The sequence below is a fragment of the Syzygium oleosum genome, unplaced genomic scaffold, assembly GCF_021117445.2.
Source record: "Syzygium oleosum isolate NSW1041296 unplaced genomic scaffold, Sole_v2.1 Sole_v2.07, whole genome shotgun sequence".
Classification (NCBI taxonomy): Eukaryota; Viridiplantae; Streptophyta; class Magnoliopsida; order Myrtales; family Myrtaceae; genus Syzygium; species Syzygium oleosum.
In genome coordinates this window covers 10,048,641-10,069,741 of record NW_026607491.1, presented here as the reverse complement: position 1 = coordinate 10,069,741, position 21,101 = coordinate 10,048,641, and the positions used below count along the sequence as shown (strand labels likewise).

The window sequence follows — 21,101 nt, the reverse complement described above, 5'->3', positions numbered from 1 at the left end:
GTTTGGGGGTTTTGGTGGTCAAAAAATTACTTTAGGATAAAATTGTCACATGTGTACCAGTGTGGGGTTTTTGGTGGTCAAAAAAATAGTTCAGGGTAAAATTGTCATAGATGTACCAGTTTTTGATTTTTTGTGGTAAAAAAAATAATTTATGGTAAATTTGTCATAGGTATACCAATTTGAAGTTTTTTGTGGTATTAACCTTTTCTTTTATTGATATTCTATTTCTTTTTTTGTGGGTCTCACTTTCACTTTTGTTGTCTTTTTCCTTCTCTATGTTCTCTCTCATGTAACTACTCACAACAATAAAGGTAGAAAAAAAAAGGAGATTTCCACGCTTGTGCGGTCAGAGGCTACTAAATTGGTCATCATGACCCACGATAGCATCTTCTTAAGCCGCCTGAGTGAAGGTACTCTGCAACATGTCTTGTGGCAGCAAAGGGATGGTGTTCGTCGAGAGTGGCGTATATTGGCGGGACATGAGGAGGTTGTGCACTCTGCATTTGATGAGCCCAATGAAAGTGGAGAAGTTCGTGCCGATGAGGAGGAGGAGCTGGGAAGATGGGGAGGTTGAAGGTGGCAGCCTTAAGGTATACCCTCCAAAATCTAAAAAACTTCATCGAAAAACCCTTTTCTACCCAAGGAATCAATATAATTCGCAAAAACAGCGTTGCTCACAAGCAAATCCTCTTGGCATTTCATTACCTCCCACAGCTTACAATCAATTTCCTCACTTTCTACCCATTTAGCTGTAAAAAAATATTCACCGATCAATTCGCACTTACAAAGAGCATGAAGTACATTGAGGTTGAGCGAGTCATATCGGTAGCTGTGAAAACGGAGGTAGTTAAGGAGGAGGGCTTCATCGATGTCCCGGTGGTGGGTTGATGTAGCCCTGCCTAGGATATGCGAGCACAAGAACGTGACCTTCACGATTCTTCATTTCTCTACCTCTTGAGAAAAAATAGAGTTTGACCAAGAGAGAGAAGGAAAAAGATTAAGAAAACTGAATGTGGGACCCACAAAGGGCAATATTGTTATAATATTGTGTAAGGTTGGGGACAACCTAAACTAAGTGCGATTGCCAACTCGCAAGGAGAAACGTTAGCTCCCATTTGGCAGTCCTTCAACTCCCGCTGGAGGGTAGCAACATGGGTTGGCGTTGCTCGAGCATAACAACAATACACTATGCGATTGAGGAGAAGAGGGATTTGTGAATAGTATTTAGTAGGCGTGATTTTTCTTAAATTTGAGAATATCTTTAAAAAATTAGGGTAAATCATTAATTTGTATAAATCTAAACCTCTATTATTTGATAGCAAATGATTTTCATCATTCATTCTCTCTCTCTCTCCATCCAGCCTATCCCAAGTTGGCCGCCACATTAGTATTCTCATCTGTGTTCTCAACGAATGTCGGGCAAGCAGATGCCGAAGATGACTGTGGCACTACCTGTACAGCGGTTTTAAGGTGTAAATTTACATCTTAAATTCATTTCTCTAGATGATGAAATCATTTGCTATCGAATCATAGAGGTTAAGATTTAGACACATTGACGGCTTACCCTCATTTTGTTAAAATACTCTCAAATTTAAGAAAAAAAAGTCACACATATGTAACACTATTCACAAATCCCTCTTCTCCTCAGCCACAAAGTGTCTTGCCGCTATCTTGTAGCAACGCCAACCTACGGTCGAAGCCAGGATGATCACCATCGCCCCCCGTCACTAGATTAGATCAACCGTCCCCCACAAATCCAATTCAATCCTTTGTAATATTGTAATTCTTCTCTCTTTTGGTGAACTATGTGATTTAATCACGGAGAACTGTGTGTTAATTGCTACTATACTATAATCTGCGAATAAGGCCGGCCTGTTCATGTTATGCATGTCTACTTTCACCGATTGGCTCATGTGAAGGTCAATGTTCAATCCAACAAAAAAATATATATTGATACGTATGCGGAGAGAGAGAGAGAGAGAGAGAGAGAGAGAGAGAGAGAGAGAGAGAGAGAGAGAGATTATCTTTAGTCAATGCTTTCGCCTTGATTTTGGGCTATCAACTATCTTTAGTGGCCCGAGATATTATTGAAATCAAAATCGAGCCGACCAATTCTCCTAGAAGGAAAGGACACGGCAAAACGTTAATATCAACAACTACATGATAATTTAAGAGCCTCAAAATCTTAACGACTACATGATAATTTAATAGTCTCAAAATCAAACCTACCTCCCTCTCTCTCACCAACAATTCAGCAAAAAGAGGGTAATACGACCCTACAATAATAATTAGACTCATCATATATCTATCTATCTTTTAAATCTATGAGGTGAATTTAAGAGGGCAATGTTACACCCAACAATAATATGGCACGCTTCTCTTAGCTTTCTCAAAGTTTCTAGCGATGAAATGCGTGACTTTCGAGATTTTGTTTTAGCAATCGTCTTGACGTTGAGGCCGATCTCAATCTCCACCTCAAGAAAAGAGATGTCTTATTCAGAATTCCTTTCTTGAAGTCATAAGATCTCACCTTTTATCAAGTCAAACATGCTAGTTGTCAAAGAGATTTGCCTGAGAAAATCGAGGGGGGAAGATTGCCTAATAAGTCCTAAACTTATTATATAGATGTCAATTCAGCCCTAAGATTTTTAATTTTGCTAATTTAATCCTAACCTTTGCGCAAAATTCCAACGTAGTCCTTTCAGTCAATTTTTTACTGGAAAACACTGATGTGGCGGTCCGGTTATCGCCGCCCATCTCACGTGGCATATCGCCATGTAAGCGATTTCCAGTGAAAATTGGCCAGTAGGACTACATTGGAATTTCGTACATATATTTAGGACTAAATTGTGAAATTAAAAAGTTTATGACTGACTTGGTATCCATATAATAGGTTCAGGACGGATTGGACAATTTTTCCAAATCAAGTGCTTGATCTATTAGAAAATCATAGATTCCTATTAATCCTAGGCAAAAATTGGGGCGGAAGAGGTGGATTATTAACGTGCAATCGTGCATACCCTTCCAAAGACTATATACTAAACAAAACAACAGAATCTGAGAAGCCAACTGTTTTGCTTTCCCCCTTTTTGTCTGACTTTCAGACTTTTTCTTCCAAAATTGAAAGATAAAATATACCATTCAAGTTGTTAAAAAAAAAATTTCATGAAATATCATGTACGACTCCGCCTAACGTTATTTACATATTCTTGTAAACTTATTCTAAGCATACACGATTCTACATAATCTGTTTTGGTTTGGTCAACACCACACGTTTCTCTACCCGAATGATACTTGGGTTACATTACATTACATAATAACATGCTAAGAGTTCATAATTGGCAGAAATGGCACGTCAAGGTCAACGTTCAGCCAAACCCTCTTTTCTATTTTTCTATTGTTTGGTTAACAAACTCCCGAAAATCGATGCCTTTAGCCTTTCGCCTAAGGCAAAGACCACTTGCCATAAATGCAATAATCAACAAGACAGAAAAGGCATGCGAAGGTCAACGAAATCTAAACAATCAAAAGCTGATTTTTTCAACATCTTTGACAAAGTCACCAAACTTCTGGGCAATTGAACAGAGATTTTGGGTCTATTTAAGTAGCGTCTCCGCAGGGATTTCAGTTGTGCAACCCAATAATTCAAGTATCGAAGGATCTCCTTCTCTCCCTGATCTCTCTATCAAGCTCCTGAAGGTGTGCGGCCTTTTCACGATTCACCTTCTCCTCATGCCCATATAAAGTTTTACTTCGCTTGTGGATTTTATTCATGTTATTGGCTCCATTGGTCTAACTCATCATGGTTCTTCCTCATGCAACTCAAGTCGTGTTTACATGTGAGAGGAAAGGTGCTAGAGTATCCCTCTTTGCTTGCGTATGAGGTTTAATCGATTAGTATGTATAGCCTTAACGTGTGCATGTAGTGTCCCGCCATCTAATAGCTCTGTTTGAACTCTGTAGCGCCTTTTTCTCAGGGAAAAGTCTGACATTTCTATAAAGTTTGAGATATGCCTTCGCCTGTGGCGGCATTCACAGTCGGGGACGGCAGTAGCCTGACAGTTGAGAGATCCATCCCTATCGCGGTGCAACCGGAACACAAAACGCCTGGAGGTTCCATCTTCTTAACTAGCATTGATCATGTGGATCACATACTCGTGTCGACCGTTTATTGTTTCGAGAGAAGCACCGAGAATGCAGTAGATGTGGTTAAACAAGCTCTGTCCAAAGTTTTGGTTCATTATTATCCACTCGTGGGGAGATTAGGAAAGAGCTCCGAAGGGAAGTTGATTGTTGATTGCGAAAAGAAACTAGGAGTGCCATTTGTGGAGGCAGTGGCCAACTGTGACCTGGACAGTCTCGGCGATATGTCAATTCTTCATCCTGATGTTTTAGGAAAGCTTGTTTACACTGATTCTACGACACAAAATATGCCGGAAATTGCACCCCTTCTAACTGCACAGGTGAACAATAATTTGTGTACTTATAAATTCTCGAAAATACTTAACAACCATTCTAACAATTTACAATTACCAAATCTAATGTCTATTTTATTAACTTGGAGTAAAAACAGGTAACAAAGTTAAAGAATGGAGGTCTCATTCTGGGGATTGCTTTTAACCACTGTATGTCTGATGGTATCTCTGCGATAAGATTCATTAATTCTTGGGCTGAAATTGCAAGAGGCGAGCCCTTATCGGTCGTCCCTTATCACGACAGAACTATTCTAAAGCCAAGGATGCCTCCTCAAATCTGCGGTCCTTACGATGACTTTGTTCAACTAAGTGATGAATCAAACATGACGGCCCTCTACAAGAAGGAGCAACTCGTGTGTAGATCTTTCCACTTTGACTCTGAGAAGCTGGCAGCAGTTAAAAAAATGGCAACAGCTTGTGGACAGGTAATGTTGTCTTCTTATAATGGTGGCAATCGGCAATAACATGTACTTAACAACACGATAATAACTTTGGCGATGATATGCCAAAAAAGTAAGTTGGTAGGTCCTTCATTACTTATTGTAGGAGCGCTTAGCAACTCACAATTATTTACACAAAAATTTCAAAGATACTCCCAAGTGTATCAGAATGACATTCAAAGTTACTTAATACTACTTTCAGACAATGAGTGCATCTAAAAGAAAATGGCCGTGAAAATATGGTCGCAAGAAATTCCAGCGACTAAATAGTGACTTCTCACAATTTCTCTTATTTTTGGTCGCTAGAGACTGGTGTTTTCGAAGTGCACTCATGGTATCTAGTCCTCATAAACAACAGGGGAAGCGCAGCATCACCAGCTTCGTAGCACTCGCAGCCCTGGTGTGGCGAACTCGAAGCATGGCCCTCAAGATGAAACCGCACCAACAAACAATGCTCACTTTGCCGGTTGATTTCAGGTCTAAGCTAAGCCCTCCGGTGCCCGACGGTTATTTTGGAAATGCCGTGGTCTTCCCATGCTGTCTTTGCACCGCGGGAGAGTTGATTGATGAGCCGATCTCTTCCACCGCGGAGAGAATAATCGAGGCGATCGAGCGGGTGAATGAGGACTATGCGCGGTCAAGGATCGACTATTTGGACAGGTATGGATTTAAAGAGTTTTCCCTAGGCACACTACTAGTAAGTTCGTGGACGAAGCTGGCTTTTGGCAGCACGGACTTTGGATGGGGAGAGCCGAGGCAGTTCGGGACTGGTGGCCTGCAGACTAAGTCCTGCCTGTTTTTGAGGGGAGGGAGAGATAATAAGGACGTTGTGGTGGTGTTGGAATTGCCATTTTCAGCCATGAACACCTTCCAAGAGTTGCTCCAAGTTTAAGCTCACTAGCCACAATAAACCATCTTCAAGAGAGCTTCTTTATGGTTCCAGCATTGCTATCCGTAGTGAGAGGTGTGCGGAATTAGTTTATGTGTTGGTGTGACAAACTACAAGTGGAATTTCTAAGTAAGTTGAATGTGTTCAACACTCGATAAACGTCTTTCATATCATCTATGAATCAGTTTTTGTAATTCAGTCTTAGTGCACCTTATTACTTGCGCTTATAATTGATTATATTGACTGCGATTATCAGTATGAATTTCAATCTCTTGTTTTCATTTTTTTTCCTTACATTTGGTCCTTGTTGTTGTTTAAAATCAATTTGATTAAACGTGATTTTATTTGTGGAATGGTTCAATTTCCTTTTCTATTCCAAAGAAAATTTCATGGAACCACCGATATTTTGGTGCTTTCCCACTAGGGCTAACGTTGGTGCGCAATCAGGCAATTAGGCAAGTGCTTTACAGCATAGAAAAAACATTGATGCCTTTCATGGGTCGATCTAGATCTATTTTGTAGTTTCAAAGGCCATTCAGTCGCAATTTTAGTCCACAAAGTCTCTCTTAGCTATTCTAGAGAAAACTAGAAAAGTTCTTGATGAAGCCAATCTTAATTCAGTAAGCTTCCGACGTAGAAATAGGAATTGGTTATGAATCAATGTTAGCACATTCGTATCAGATGCTCAGCACGACGCCATATCAATTGCACCACAGGGCCAATTGCGTATCACAACCGGCCGCAAGGGTCAATATTATATGCTGGTCAATCGAATTGCGTGTCCCGCACAACCGGCCGCAAGGGTCAATATTATATGCTGGTCAATCGAATTGCGTGTCCCGCATACTAACTAGATTGCCCCATGCCTCTCTCTCTCTCTCTCTCTCTCTCTCTCTCTCTCTCACGTAAGAGGGAGGACTTGGTATTTCCTAGGAAAAGAACATAGTCGACAAATTAGCTTGGTCATGTTATCACTTCCTTCTCATGGGCATGGTTTAGACCCGAAAACTTTTGTCAAGCTGATGTCATTTTGAAGTTTAGTTTAATTGAAATTTGAATCGTTGACATCCCTATTAGATAAAGCCGTTTGTGTACATGAATTTTTTACATTCGTGATGTATGCTTTATTTTTTATAATTAAAAGCCACTTCCTTAGTTAAATTATACTCTTTCATTTATCTGCTGATGTCGATTGACATAAAAAGATATGCACGCTGCACAAAATCTTGAACGCCTCAAAGATAATGACATTGCTTACATTGACGAGTGAATTCAACCATTACTTATCTGGTTTTTCATAATTTCTGTAACTATTAGCAACACTATCATGACCTCTCAATCAATTACTTTCACGCTGCAATCTGTCGATCTTGTAACCAGTTCGTCCATCTTTTTTTATTGGACAATCTATCCCCCATCAACCAATGGTTTGGTATACACGTCAACGTCACCAAAACAAAAATACAATCTATCACAGCGGCGCATGTTCTGGATGTACCATCGGACAGGAAAGGAAATGTGAAACTGAACGTCACCAAAAAATTTGACCAAAAAAAAAAAAAGAACGTCACAAAAAAAACATTGTTAATACAGCCAATTGCTTTAGATTGCTTTGTTTTGCAGATTCTGCTAGGGGTGCATGACATTATAAATCCATAAACATAATTGAAAAAACTTCATGTGAAGCTAGGTCAATATTCACCCAAACAACAAATTGCTAATTCTTAAATTTGTTTGGTTTGGTCAACACGTTCCAAATCCCTAATTTTCGGAAAGCTTGTCTACGGAGATCCTATCCAAAATATATTAGAAGTTGCAACCTTCTAACAGCACAGCTGAACATGTTTTGTTTTCTAATAATGATTTGGAAATTTCTATTAATATTTTCTGTTTGGCTTTCTTCGACAACATTATTTGTTGAATAAGTTCTGCATAGACTTTAGTTCACATTGGACTAGTTAATGCCATGTTCCCACTTATAGGAAACTATACCAAAAAACTCATAAACCTATTATATTGATATCAATTTAGTCATAAACCTTTCAATTGGACCAATTTTATCATAAATCTTTTCATATTGGTATCAATTTAATCAATCCATCTAGCCAATTTAAGTCAAAAATTGCTAAAGTAGACACCGGCCCTCCTACATGTGGCATGACCAGTGCTAACATGGACAATTCTTTTATAATATTTCTATAAATTTTCAAATTTTTTATTAATTTTTTAAAAAATTTCGCTTGTTTTTTTCTTTTTTTTTGGGGCCTATGGCTGGTAGCCAGCTAGAGGTGACGGCATCGTAGCCCTTGCCAGATTTGGCGTGGCCTTGACCCTTGCGGCCTGGGTAAAGGTTGTGGCCTAGGTGAGGGTTGCCTTTGCGGCGTTTGGCCTCACCCCTTGGACGAGGGTCCTCGTCAGAGGCCCCGAGGGTAGCCATTGCCAAATCTGACGAAGTCCGCCCTTGCTAGATCCAACGAAGGCCGTCCTTGCCCAGCTGGCGAGGGCAGCCGAGCACCGGCCACAAGCCAAAGAAAAAGGATAAAAAAAAGGAAACGAATTGATAAATAAATAAAATAAAAAATTTGAAAAAATTGTCCATATCAGCATTGACCGTATCACGTAGGACGACCGGCGTCTACGGCCTAAATTGGCCTGATGGATTCAATTGGTACTAATGTAAAAAGGTTTATGACTAAATTGGTCTAATTGAAAGGTTTATGACTGAATTTGTATAAATGTAATAGGTGTAGGACTCTTTTGGTACTTTTCCCCGCACTTATACATTTTGGATGTGGTGAACGACTAGAAAGAGTAACTTTCTACCTAGCTATCAGTAGTTAGCGACTTCTTAGTGCAGTTAGTGAGTTTAAAATACGAAAATTAAGTATCAACATAATAGTAATGAAAAATCTCTTCGTCACTCAAAACAAACTAATTGAGCTGAAAGACTTTATTGCACCGTTTTGATAAATTTTGTAATTTAATTGCATAATTTGAATGTTTATTAGGACCCCTATGCCCCTAGAGTATTGACTTCATGGATGTGTACGAATTCGAGCCTTTGTTGATGGGCACGCTAATGCTCAGTTTGTGGATGTTCTGGTCGAGTGGGGTTAGCCCAGGCAGTTTGGCACTGGTGACCTGTGGAGAGTAGGTTGTGTGTTTTTGGCTTACGGGAAAGACAAATACATTGGGATGGTGTTGGGTTTCTCGATTTCAGCCATGACCACTTTCCAAGAGTTGGTTTAAATGCAAATTTACAAATCATGAACAGTGTTGGGAGTGCACAACAAAATTATAATATTTTCACTGTATGAAAATTGTTAAGAGGGAGCTCAAGTCGGATCCCGTCAGCATATTCAATTGGAACCATTTTTACTTAAAAGCTCAAAACTATAAGTTATAGACTAACTATGATACATTAGCTACTTCATATCACACCAATTTTTTGACATGGGAATTTTCTAATACAAGTCCAGCATGCATATCAACAATTTCTCCATCACATGTGAACTTAGTATTAGGTATACTCCCTGTTAATTTTTAGGTATATTTCTACTCCAACATGTCTCAACTTGAATCTCCTTTGTTACCTTGCCAGGATTGCACCAACAACAATGCCCACATTCATCCATGCTCTCTTTCTCCATACCGAAACATGAGGGCTACCCAAAACTGTTTTGGCCACAAAATTCCTTCTTTGAAATATTCATCAAACACCATACATTTTGGGAGTGGACCCCCCAACCAATTATTGGCTTTGATACTATTTATTGAGAGCGCGTAGCAAAAATCAAGAGAGTTCGCTAAGAGAGAGCCTAAGTATGAGCTTGTCAATATATCTAGTTGGATCCACTTTCACTTAAAAACTTAAACTAATGGATTTTGAGCCAGTTAAGATATATTAATTACTTGACACCACACCAATTTTTGATCTAGAATTTCTTATGTGCATCTCAATAAACAACTTCGAGAGAGAGGTTGCTTTATCATTTCAACAATGCTACATCGTACATGCATATTCATTGTTGGAGATCAAATTAATGAAATAAGCTTTCTTTTCTCATTTAAAAAGCTCTAACCCTTTTTAAATTACAAATGCAACGTTATTCCAACCCTTTGTTAGACTGCAATTTCTTGTCTCTCATTTGGTAAACTACATGTTATCCCATTGTCAACTTTTACCTATCAAATTGCTATGTTTTGGGACTAAATTGCCAGGTGCGCCTGTTATAAATGTATAACTTGAGGGAGTTCCACGTGAAAGCCAACGTTCATCCAAACAAGCAAAAAGTATTAATTGGTAAAAAAAAAGTAATCCTCAACCAAAAACTGGTGCGCTATAAATGGATGACTAATGTGCGTGCACACCCGTCCAAGTGTTTCATCTCTAATATCTCCGGTTCTTAGAGGTATGCAGGTTGTCGACTAAGTTTTGAATCGTGTGTGCGTTATATTTGGCCACCGAAGCTCATGAATGGCCTATCTTTGTGCTGTGTAAGTAAATTTTGTTCGGCATGTATGGCGGATGTGTGGTAACGTGTACCTTTGACAACGCATATTGTGTAGGAGTAAGCCCTGCATAGATTGTCAAGTACGGGTTTATACAAAGCCCAACAATTTAAACTTGGTCACTTCCCTTCGTATTTAAGCATTTATACGTCTTCTTTTGATATAAGACCTAAGAAGTTTGGAAGCCCGTCAAACTAGTGGGTTGGGTTGAAAATGGTCTGACCAAATTAAACAATTTAACCCGTTTTGACACACTTACATGCAAGGCAAAACTGACAACCCATACTCAACCTCACCCGGGATCCGTTTTAGCAATTTTTCTCCTTAAATTCTTGCCTTTGCAGAATGGATGGTTCCATAGACCAACTTATCGAGCTAGTGACAGAGCTCGAGGGTAAGGTTATGGACGCGGACGTGAAGGTGGTGGTAAAAGTTCGGCTTGGGCCATCCTTAATCATGAAATGGGTTCGGGCTTTGGTTTTGAGTTAAATATAGACGAGTATGCACGAATCTGAAGACCTGGATGAAGACATTCGAGAATGTAACTTCTCATTTCTGGTTCTCCATATATAGTACAAGCAAGCACTCCATCCAAGCGTAATGAGAAGTTTCTGCAATGGGACCTAAGTGAGCAAGCAAGGAGCAGGTAGCAAACATGGAGGATATACATCAGCTCTTCACCACCGGCCTTCTTGATGCTATCGGAAAATCTAATCTCAAGTTCTCCTTACAATTCTAGGATTTTCGGGAGATTTTTCGCATAGCCACCAGTGTCAAAGGACATATTGTGAGCAAGATGGACATAGCACGACTCTAGAACAGGACTCTATTCAGCCATTCTCAAAGCCAGCCTAACATAACTTAGAGGTGGATGCTCATGATTGCGTTACCAGAATGAAAAATCAAACCGAATTATTTAAAAAAGGCGTTCATCAAATATGCACAGAATTGATTCAGAAATAGAAATTAACAAGCAGAAAACATCAAATACATAATTCAGAACGACAAGAAGTTCATCGGCCTGACCCATCAAGCAGCACATTGTCCAATTTGCACCATGAAACCTTGTAGAGTATGTAACCTCAAACTAATGGTTAACAACACAGAATTGTAAATATAACGCATGCATATTCATTGGTCGCAGCTCCAAATAACAATGCTAAGCCACCACCTTTAGCATGGCAGTAACCTCATAACAACAAGCCACAATGTGCTTTGGTTCGAAATTGGCAACCGTGTCTATAGCAGAAGATTCAGCAAAAGAGTATCGAATGCGAAGTGCCGCTTCACTGACAAACTGCATGAAAATGCTGCCATAGAAAGCTGCGAGAGAGGCACAATCAGAATCAGAGACCCGAGAAATTGTACCTGCCATTGAAGAGCTTCTCGAGACTCGAAAAGGGCCGAACCATGTTACATCAAACTGAAGGGAATTGTCACCCAAATTGATCCTGTGGATTTCGAGACGATTGTTTATGGACTCGGAGGCAGGTAGGAGTACTGCCGGGGATCTGAGATATGGAAGACGGCAAGGGTGGAAACCCAAGAACAGAAAGAATAGGCTGATCTGAGGCATGGAACATGATGGATCGAACTCGAAAACAAGGGCGTAGCGAAGAAGGAGGAGGTGGGCTCAGCCGGACTTATTTCTCAAATGGATTGAAAATGGGTTTAAAATAGATCCATAAAAATCCATCTGTTTTAGGCCTTTATTTTAGAATCCACTAAAAACTGTATATAGAATTTGAGCTAACCATATATAAACCACTTTAATATATGTGGGTTAATATATGGTCTTGTAACCTATTTTGACAACCCACTGGGGCTGATCGAGACATCACCCTCAGCCGGTACCCAGTCATGGCCGACACCGGGGCTCCACTCTTTAAGTATTTGATTTACATAATCAGCAATTCATCACCAAGTTATAACCTTTTGATGGTTTTTGTAGAACGAAAGCAATGGAGAGCAAGAAAGGTGGACCTAATAGGATGAAAGGGATCTCTATAATATCCATAAGAAACAGAAATTAGGTGTCAAGGAACTATCTTCCACAATGTGAAGTCACTATGTAAAGACAATCTGAAATTTGTTAAAGAATCCCATTGTTCATCATGAAAAGAATGGCCTTTTATAGTACCTTTTTCTTGTTTTAAAAACTAGAAATGATCACTTTTCCGAAAGTTGATAAATTCAATCCCCTCTTTGCTTTACTATTTTAAGCCGGTGGAATTTAGAAGGTGTTTGAGTTGAGGAATTTCTCTCCAGTAAGGAAAAGCTTTCTTTTTGGCGGAAAGAACTGATTCACACTGGTCGTTTGACCTTCGTTCTTGCCTTCTAAACCGGATAATGGCAAGCATGTTGAATTAATAACCTACAATGTAAGGACTACTCTGTTTCTTTCCTTTGGAATAGTACCCCATTAAATTCAGATACAGAATAGGAGATAGAAACAGAACTTACTGAGGATCAGTTCCACCAATCTTGATGCTACTCCTATTGAATGGAGACCAGCAAGTCGACCCGGTGACACCAGCCTCATCGCCAATCCACCTGGCGTCCGGACACGCTTTGGAAAAAATGATGGCCCCAGGCTGGAGCTTGCGGATTAGACTAAACCAACTCTGGAAACAATAGTCCATGTCCTTCCCTCTCTCCCCTTTGGCACAGTCTAACCACACCTCCTTAATCTCACCATATCTGCACAGTTTCACAGCACATCAACCTCAAAGCTTCATCAGATATAACAACGAACTCTCGAAATTGAGATAATGGGACCAAATCATGACATTGCAGTAAAGAAACTGCTTCAGTTTCAAGCACTTTCCTGAGAATCAAGTGTATTAACACAAATAAGCACAAAACTACAAAATGAAAAGAGAACAAAGCATTTACTAAGATGACATCATCATACTTTGTAACTGCTTAGGACACAATTCTAAATTTGAATGGAGTGCTCATATGAGAGAAGCATTCAAATCAACAAAAAGCAATCAGAATGCCCGCAAGTCGGAGTTGGATTACTAAAACGACATCCCAACTGGCAAATCTACTGAATGTTGAAGGCTCTTAGTCAGCAAGTATAGTTAGTCGACAAAGTGAGTAGTTTTAACCGACGGAAATATGAAGAGAAGTGACCAAGTCCTGGAGCATGGGCGTCAGTAAATGAAACTCGGTTTAGTCAACAAAACTAACAAAGGCTATGATGAGCTGGATGCAAAGTAGTTATTTAAGTGACAGAGCGGACAGTTTTAGACCCGATTCGCTGAGGCACATCAATGTAGCTGTGAAGAAGTGAAACTGGTATAATTATTAGGTTATGGATGCGATGAATCTCGGCAGCCACTAATGATAGAGACCGAGAAATATGGGTTGTTGCTATCATTGAGTAATGGAACAAGGGACTTCAAAAGTAACCGGCAATGCTGGACAAGATTGACATTATTCTCCAACCACCTTGCTGATTTGATTCGTTATTTAGCTTAGTTATTCGATACTATTTAGAATTTTAGATACTTACATTGATTTATGCGTATTATTTTAGTAGCCTTACCTAGTTTGAACTTCGTTTTAATTACATATAAATAAAGGCCAAGATACTTATTTTTATCAGTTTTGAGGATAAATCCATTGATTAAAGAGTTTGCATATATGGCGTTTCTTCTTTCTCGCCTGTCTCCCCCCCCCCCCCCCCCCCCCTCCAAGTTTTTCCCTCCTTTCGTTTTTAAAAGTGGTTTTATCGACGAATAAACGTAGTTTGGTCAAGTTATTCATTATAATAGTGTATTACTCCAATTTTGATATCATTTTATGATTTATAAGATTATGAGTGCATTGGCTCGAATAACCTTTGTAGATTGATTTTCAGCTTTCCTAGGTGAGTGGTGCTATGTTATCTTTGAATTTTAAACTCATTTTTGAAAGTAATATACATTAGATATGTTATGTGCAAGGTGTGATTTGGTTAAAAGGCAAAAATGATATTTATAGCATATTTGATGCATAACTTCGGAATATGCATTTGCTATTTCATTTGTTATTTGAAATGGTTTAAAAGTGTTCGTGAAAGGAATTGCGAAAGATTATTCATATTGATTTGAGAAATGCTTTATGAGATGTATTCTACTTGATGAATTGAACTATGAAAGGTTATTTGATTTGGGTTGCGAACCTGACTTATGAGATTAGATTGTGGATTTGGATTTGTGGGTTAGTGGAGAATGATATTAGTGGATTGTGCTTATGTCACTATAATTAGAACCCATTGAGGAGGTTAGTACTGTTATCAAGACGTCCTTCTAGGTCGAATTACTAGTTGATATAGGTGAGACCTAACCAAGAGAGGAAACTTGGTCGCCTCAGTTACCGGTGTTAAGCGTGACCATAGTTAGATAGTAAGCATTAGATTAGTCAATATAATGAACCATTAATGTTTGATTTGGAGAGATTGATCAATGGAATGGATCATTGATGGTTGATTTGTTATTGACGATTACTGATCTAATATGTAAAGAATTTTGTTGTGAAAAGATGTAGCTCACTTTTGATATCTTATGTATATCGTATTCTGGATTTAGGATTAATAAGTTATGATATCAGTTTATAAAGAGGCATAGTGAATATTCAATCTACTTAGAATAGATGCACTACTCGCTAGGCTGTAGTTGCTCATTCCATTCATTTTACGTACTTTTCAAATTCTTAAGCTAGCCATAAGTAAGACGAGAGTGTTCACAAGGACATTTGGATAGAGGGATTTTTGGGTATGAGTTGTTTAGACCTGAGATGAACTTATGAGTTTAGTTGCTAAATGAAGATTGTTGACACCTAAATTTTGACGGCAAAAGTACACCACAAGTGCCATAACTTGTGTACGGCGATCACTTTGGTGCCATAACTTTTTTTCGGATCACTTTGGTGCCAACTTTTTTGAAAAACGATCACTTTAGTGCCAATGCTGACGTAGCTCGTCGGAAATCCGATGTGGCGTTGACACGGCTCGCTGGAGAGGTCCACGGCTTGCCAGAGAGGTCCAGTCAGCGTTAAAAACAAAAACGATGCCGTTTAGCCGCTGACGTGTACTTTTTTAAAAAAAAATTATATTATATTATATTAAAAAATTAAAAAAAAATTAAAAAAAAAAAAGATGTTGCAGCAGCGGCAAGGGCTCCCTCGCCGCTGCTGCCTGGGTCGCCACCACCGCCGGGAAGGGCCGGCGGTGGTGGGCGAGGGTCGCCGGCACTGGCGGGGCCCGGCGACCCTCGCCGTCGCTGGGTCGCGACGGCGAGGTCTCGCCTCGCCCGGCGAAGGCGAGGCCGCGCCTCGCCATCGCGACCCGGGCGACGGCGAGGTCGGCCTCGCCCTCGCTGGCGAGCGGGACCTCGCCGTCGCGACCCAGCGACGGCGAGGTCTCGCTCGCCTTCGCCGGGCGAGGCGGGACCTCGCCGTCGCCCGGGTCGCAACGGCGGGCGCGGCCTCGCCCGGTGAAGGCGAGGCTAGACCTCGCCGTCGCCCGGGTCGCGACGGCGAGGTTCCGCCTCGCCCGGCGAAGGTGAGGCCGGGCGAGGCGGGACCTCGCCGTCGCGACCCGGGCGACGGCGAGGTCCCGCCTCGCCCGCGAAGGCGAGGCAAGACCTCGCCGTCGCCCGGGTCGCGACGGCGAGGCGCGGCCTCGCCCGGCGAAGGCGAGGCTAGACCTCGCCGTCGCTGGGTCGCGACGGCGAGGTCTCGCCTCGCCGGGCGAGGCGAGGGTCGCCGGGCCCGACCAGGGGCCGGCGACCTCGCCGACCACTGCGCCCACCACCGCCGGCCCTTCCCGGCGGTGGTGGCGACCCAGGCAGCAGCGGCGAGGGCTCCCTCGCCGCTGCTGCAACCTCTGTTTTTTTTTTAATTAATATTATTTTTCTAAAAATTAAAAAATTCGAAAAAAAAAGCCACGTGGAAATTACGTGTACAAGTGAGACCATTTTTTTTTTAATATAAATGCCACGTCAGCTTTTTGGCCGGAATTTTGGCCGGAGTCACTAAAGTGATCTATTTTCCTCCGACTTGGCACCAAAGTGATCCGAAAAAAAGTTATGGCACCAAAGTGATCGCCATACACAAGTTATGGCACTTGTGGTGTACTTTTGCCAAATTTTGACTAACCATTTAGTGATTAATTGCATAGAAAATTAGGGATTAAATTTTAACCCCTAAACAAAAATATCAAAATCGCATAGCATATAGTTTAGGATCATATAGTTTAATTGCATTCAACATCGGACCGGCGGCAGTGAGTAAGTTGAAAATCCATTGCATAAATCAAGCTCGAGTACCGAACAAAGCTCGTCTCGCTCGGAAGATGGGGGCCGAAAATCACAAGTCTAAAAGGCCTTGGTTGGCTTAATTTGAGCTTAAATCAGCCCATCAAACTTAATTAGAGAAAAGCCCAAATTAATTCGGTCCATTTGGAATTAAATAAAAATTAAAGGATAAAAGTCTAAGCCTAAGCCCATTAGAACTCGGAAGCCCGGCCAATTAACTTAGGGTTGTGATATAAATATGTGATTATACCCCTCAATCAAGGGGGACTCTCATAATTTTCCAGAACGCAACTCCTGAGAGCACGAGGCTACACAATTTCATACACGGCCACCATTGAGAGAAAAGGGAGAGCACATTCGTGAGGAAGCTCTCTTTCTGTAATATTCATCACCCGCTGGGGCTTCACACAATTGAGATACGACAGCCACAGTTGAGAAGAGAGGGAAGTGTCCACCGAAAAGGTTCTCGGAGGGACTTCTGCACGTGAAAGGAAGAAAAGACGTGAAGGAGGAGACTTACACTTGGAGTTTGAACATCCCATCGCAACGAAGTCCTCAAAGTCAAATTCTCTCTGCTCCCTGCAACGTGCCCAACATCCCACGAGTGTTCTGAAGCTCCTTGTTGACCTGGCTGCCCTCTGCTTTGCACCACATCAATCCCGTGCTATTCCTGTCGTCGCTTTGTTCCACTTGGCTGGTCATAGCCTTCTCGAGTTGCAGCGAACGAAAGAGTTGCAAATTCTCATCACTATCGCACTTTCGTTTTTATCTTTCACAGGTTCTTTAGTGATCGTCTCGGCATGCCAAGTGGTCTTACTCAAACGGCAAATTGAGTCGCTCTCTAGATTTCCCTACGACAGAACTACCGTTCGCTTGTTCTTCATCAATTCGGCCCCACCGTGAAGCAGCTCCCATCAGTCGGGTTGAGAGCTCCACACCGCAAGTCTACGCCAAGAAACCACCCTCGGTCCCTCCTTGGCTGAGCTCATAAAGAAGCACCACCATCGGCCGCGAGACACCGTGAAGCACCGCATTGCCGCCACCGCCATGTCCGTCGGTCACTGTCCCATTCCGCGATCCCAATCCGCCGGTGATTCAAATTTGGAAAGTAATCTGCGAATCAGGTAAAGATCTCTATCCGGCCTATTTTCAAAATATTTAGATTCCTAGTTTGAATAGTTTGAATATTCCGTGAATATTGTGTGGATTGCTAGATACCTTAGGATAATATTTGCGATATCCGCAATATTCTAAGATACCCAAAATTAGGAATTATTCCTAATTTGGCAACGTATCTGGACGACTATCCGACCTTATCCATAAGGTACGATACGCGGCGATATAGAAAATCGTTATCTTATCCATAATCACTTGGATACGATAATAGATTTTATTCGCTTTCCAAATTCGAATAATCAGTTTTCCGTCGATAACTATAACTCTATAGATATGACTGTTAATTTGATTTCTTTTCCTAATTCAAATTTGATAAGAAGAATCTTGCGGATTGCGTGGATTGTTTGAATGCTGTTGTTATCTCTGTTTGATTTTTTAGTTAGGATTTAGATTAGAAGTTTTGCATGCTTAAAGAATCCTAAATATATCCAAGAGAGTAAGGTAATTATTTGATTTAAATTGGGATTTAGAGTAGCATATTTCCTAGTTTAAATTAGAAATTGTTTTAATCTTTGTGGATTATTTAGGATATTTAGATTTCGAATTTCCATGAAAATCCCAAAAAAATGAGTCACTTTAGGACAAATTAAGATAGATTGCATGTTAATTTAGACATTTTTTTTATTCCGAATTTTATGAGCAAAATACAAAAAATAAATTATTTGTCCGTCATTAGAATTAGGTCATGTCGTCGCATGACATATAGTTCGCATGCTAGGTTGTATTAATCGCATGTCATTTTTTATACGTTATTGCATATAGGTTAGTTTGCATTTTAATAAATCGCAAACCCTAAAGAACACCGTGAGTACCTTGCTTTGTTAATTCGAAATCATATTAGGATTGTCTGTGTGATTTTCTACTAACAATGCAGATGCTTGCGTTATTCTAAGGTACGTCATTCTCCTAACCTTGCAATCTATTTACTGTTTTCTTGGGTGTTAAATTGGTGGTTTGCGAACCCGCATGAACACCTTGCATGTTAGTGATTAGGTAATAAAATGGATCCAGACTGCCTGCATAAACATTTTTTGAAAAGAAAAGGTACCGAAAGGGCGTTAGACTAGATCTAGCGTAATCAAGTCCCCGAGCTTAGAATCTCTGGTTCGTAGGAATAAAACATATCTCCTTATGTTTTATTTGGGTTTCTAATCGACCTACCACAAATAAATTAGTAGCGACTCCAAGTATGAAAACTTTTGCATGTTAAAAACTTAAACCCTAAGTCGCGAATTGATAGGGCTTGGGAGGGCCCGAGTTAGGCTTAATCTTAATAATCCATTAGCCTGAGAAATTTAGGTCGCGACAAAGATGTACATACTCTTTTGATGGACTATAGAAACTCTAATACTGTAACTAGATGACTCTTTGATCAGATATATAGATGTATATTTTGATAATAAGTTGATGATAGTTATCTTAGAAACTGTCCTTTGGGTGAAATGACAGCCGTGTCATTGCCCCTATACTTGTAGAGTTGGGGTGTGACAAATGCAGTGCTTGTTCTTTCCTTCTTCATTTTCCTGAGCTAGCATGCTTTTAATTATTGTATCATCTGCCAAAATATATAATTCTAGCAACCTATCTGCTTTAGGTGGTATAAAAACAAGACGATTAGTTAAATATTGTTTTGTCTCATCAAAGGCAAACTGTTGTCTTTCTCCCCAAATAAATTCTTCTTGGTCTTCTGATCTAAGTAAATAAGAAAATACTTCTATTTCACCAGACAATTTGGCAATGAAACGACATAAAAATTTATTTTTCCAATTTCCATCTGTAATTGTTTCTTAGCATTCAGTACTGACAATTTTAAAATAGCTTTCGCTTTAATCTTATCAACTTTACCTCTTTGATATGCTAGAAATCCTAGAAAATTGACAGCTCTCGCGCCAAATGCACACTTAAGATAATTCATTTTCAAAGAATACTTCCGCATTCTCAAGTATGCATGCTTCGAGTAATTGAGATGATTTACCTCGTTGAATTTGACAATCACACCGTCGATGTAGACCTCAGTGAACTTGCCATTCATGACATGAATGTTAAAATTTATTGCCCTTTGACAATTGGCTTCATAATTTTTAATCCCAATGAAATTACCATCCACTCAAATGTACTAATAGCTTCTGGAATGCTGAGGGCTTTTTCAGGCACATCCTCTTTAGCTATACAATTCTGTTTGTACCCTGCATATCCATCCATAAGCAACAGAATTTCATTTGTGAGGCTGGGTCAATTAACATATCAACGATTTGCATGGATATTCGTCCTCTAGTGTTGCCCAATTAAGATAACCGAAGTCAATGGCCACTCTCAACTTCCTATTTTTCTTTTTAACAGGGACAATGTTAGACACCCATTCAACATATTTAGTCGTCTTTATGAATTCTGCTTTAATTAGGCACTCGATTACTTTCTTTGCTTTCATAACTACTATTGAAGAAACAAATCAAAAAGCAAAACATCATAATGGTTGCAGTGCAGAATTTTCTACAAATTAGCATGAAGATAGTATATCAAGCAAAGTATCGACAAGTTGATCATTTGGAGATCATTTTTGATTTGTTTTTTTTTATTTAATTTTCATGTAAATCAAATTGTATCCTTTATCTCTAACCAATACCATATTTATAGGTGATGATATCTCTATTTATAGAGTACAACATATTAATGAAAAGTAACGATTTATCGACTCAGTTCCTTATTTTCTTTATGGTATTAGAGACATGCAAGGACACACTGGTCTTTTCTTGTAAAAAAAAAATTAATACAATCATGTCAAACCCAAGATTTCCATTTCTATCAAACATCAATGTGGCAAATTTTGTTACATTGAAGCTCAACGAAAACAACTTTATACTTTGGGAGACACAGGTATTATTTCTAATTGAAAGTCACAACCTACTAGATTTTCTAACCGGAGAGATAGTTGCACCACTGCGAACTCGGACGTCGGAAAATGAAACCAAAGTCAATAATTTAGAATATACATCATGGGTCCATAGAGATCGCGTCGTAAAGTCTTGGATCGTGGGCACACTCTCAGAAGAGGTTCTTGGACATGCCGTTGGCCTTCAAATAGGAGTAGAAGTATGGAAAGCTCTCACTGATCATTTCAAGCAAAGCTCGGTGACTCATGAACTTGACCTCCTTGGACAACCTTAACACATTAGGAAAGAAAATAAGCCTTTATTTGTTTATCTTTGTGACTTTAAATCTATTTGCGATCAATTGCATTCCATTGGTAAACTTGTGTCGAATGCTAATAAATTCTTCATATTACTTGAAGGACTTGATGATAGCT

At 40.0% G+C, this 21,101-nt stretch overlaps 1 protein-coding gene across 2 annotated transcripts; it reads left to right on the top strand.

Annotated features, from left to right (window-relative positions):
- The first annotated feature begins 3,636 nt into the window (after window positions 1–3,636).
- Window positions 3,637–6,056, top strand: LOC115693633 (omega-hydroxypalmitate O-feruloyl transferase-like). Of its 2 annotated transcripts, none has more exons than XM_056312966.1 (4): window positions 3,637–3,699; window positions 3,978–4,463; window positions 4,574–4,900; window positions 5,274–6,056. In XM_056312966.1, exons 2-4 carry the CDS (start codon window positions 4,011–4,013, stop codon window positions 5,805–5,807), a joined length of 1,314 nt encoding a protein of 437 aa, XP_056168941.1. In that variant the 5' UTR covers window positions 3,637–3,699; window positions 3,978–4,010; the 3' UTR covers window positions 5,808–6,056. The 2 variants fall into 2 exon arrangements, with proteins under 2 accessions (XP_056168941.1, XP_030476518.1); XM_030620658.2 differs by having other exon boundaries at window positions 3,964–4,463.
- Window positions 6,057–21,101: the final 15,045 nt, after the last annotated feature.

What these genes read in the sequence shown, in the direction of transcription:
- LOC115693633 (XM_056312966.1), top strand. Translation starts at nt 4,011, where the DNA reads ATGCCTTCGCCTGTGGCGGCATTCACAGTCGGGGACGGCAGTAGCCTG. An exon ending in CACCCCTTCTAACTGCACAG is followed by an intron (nt 4,464 to 4,573) that starts GTGAACAATAAT and finishes GAGTAAAAACAG; the next exon opens with GTAACAAAGTTAAAGAATGG. An exon ending in TGGCAACAGCTTGTGGACAG is followed by an intron (nt 4,901 to 5,273) that starts GTAATGTTGTCT and finishes CATAAACAACAG; the next exon opens with GGGAAGCGCAGCATCACCAG.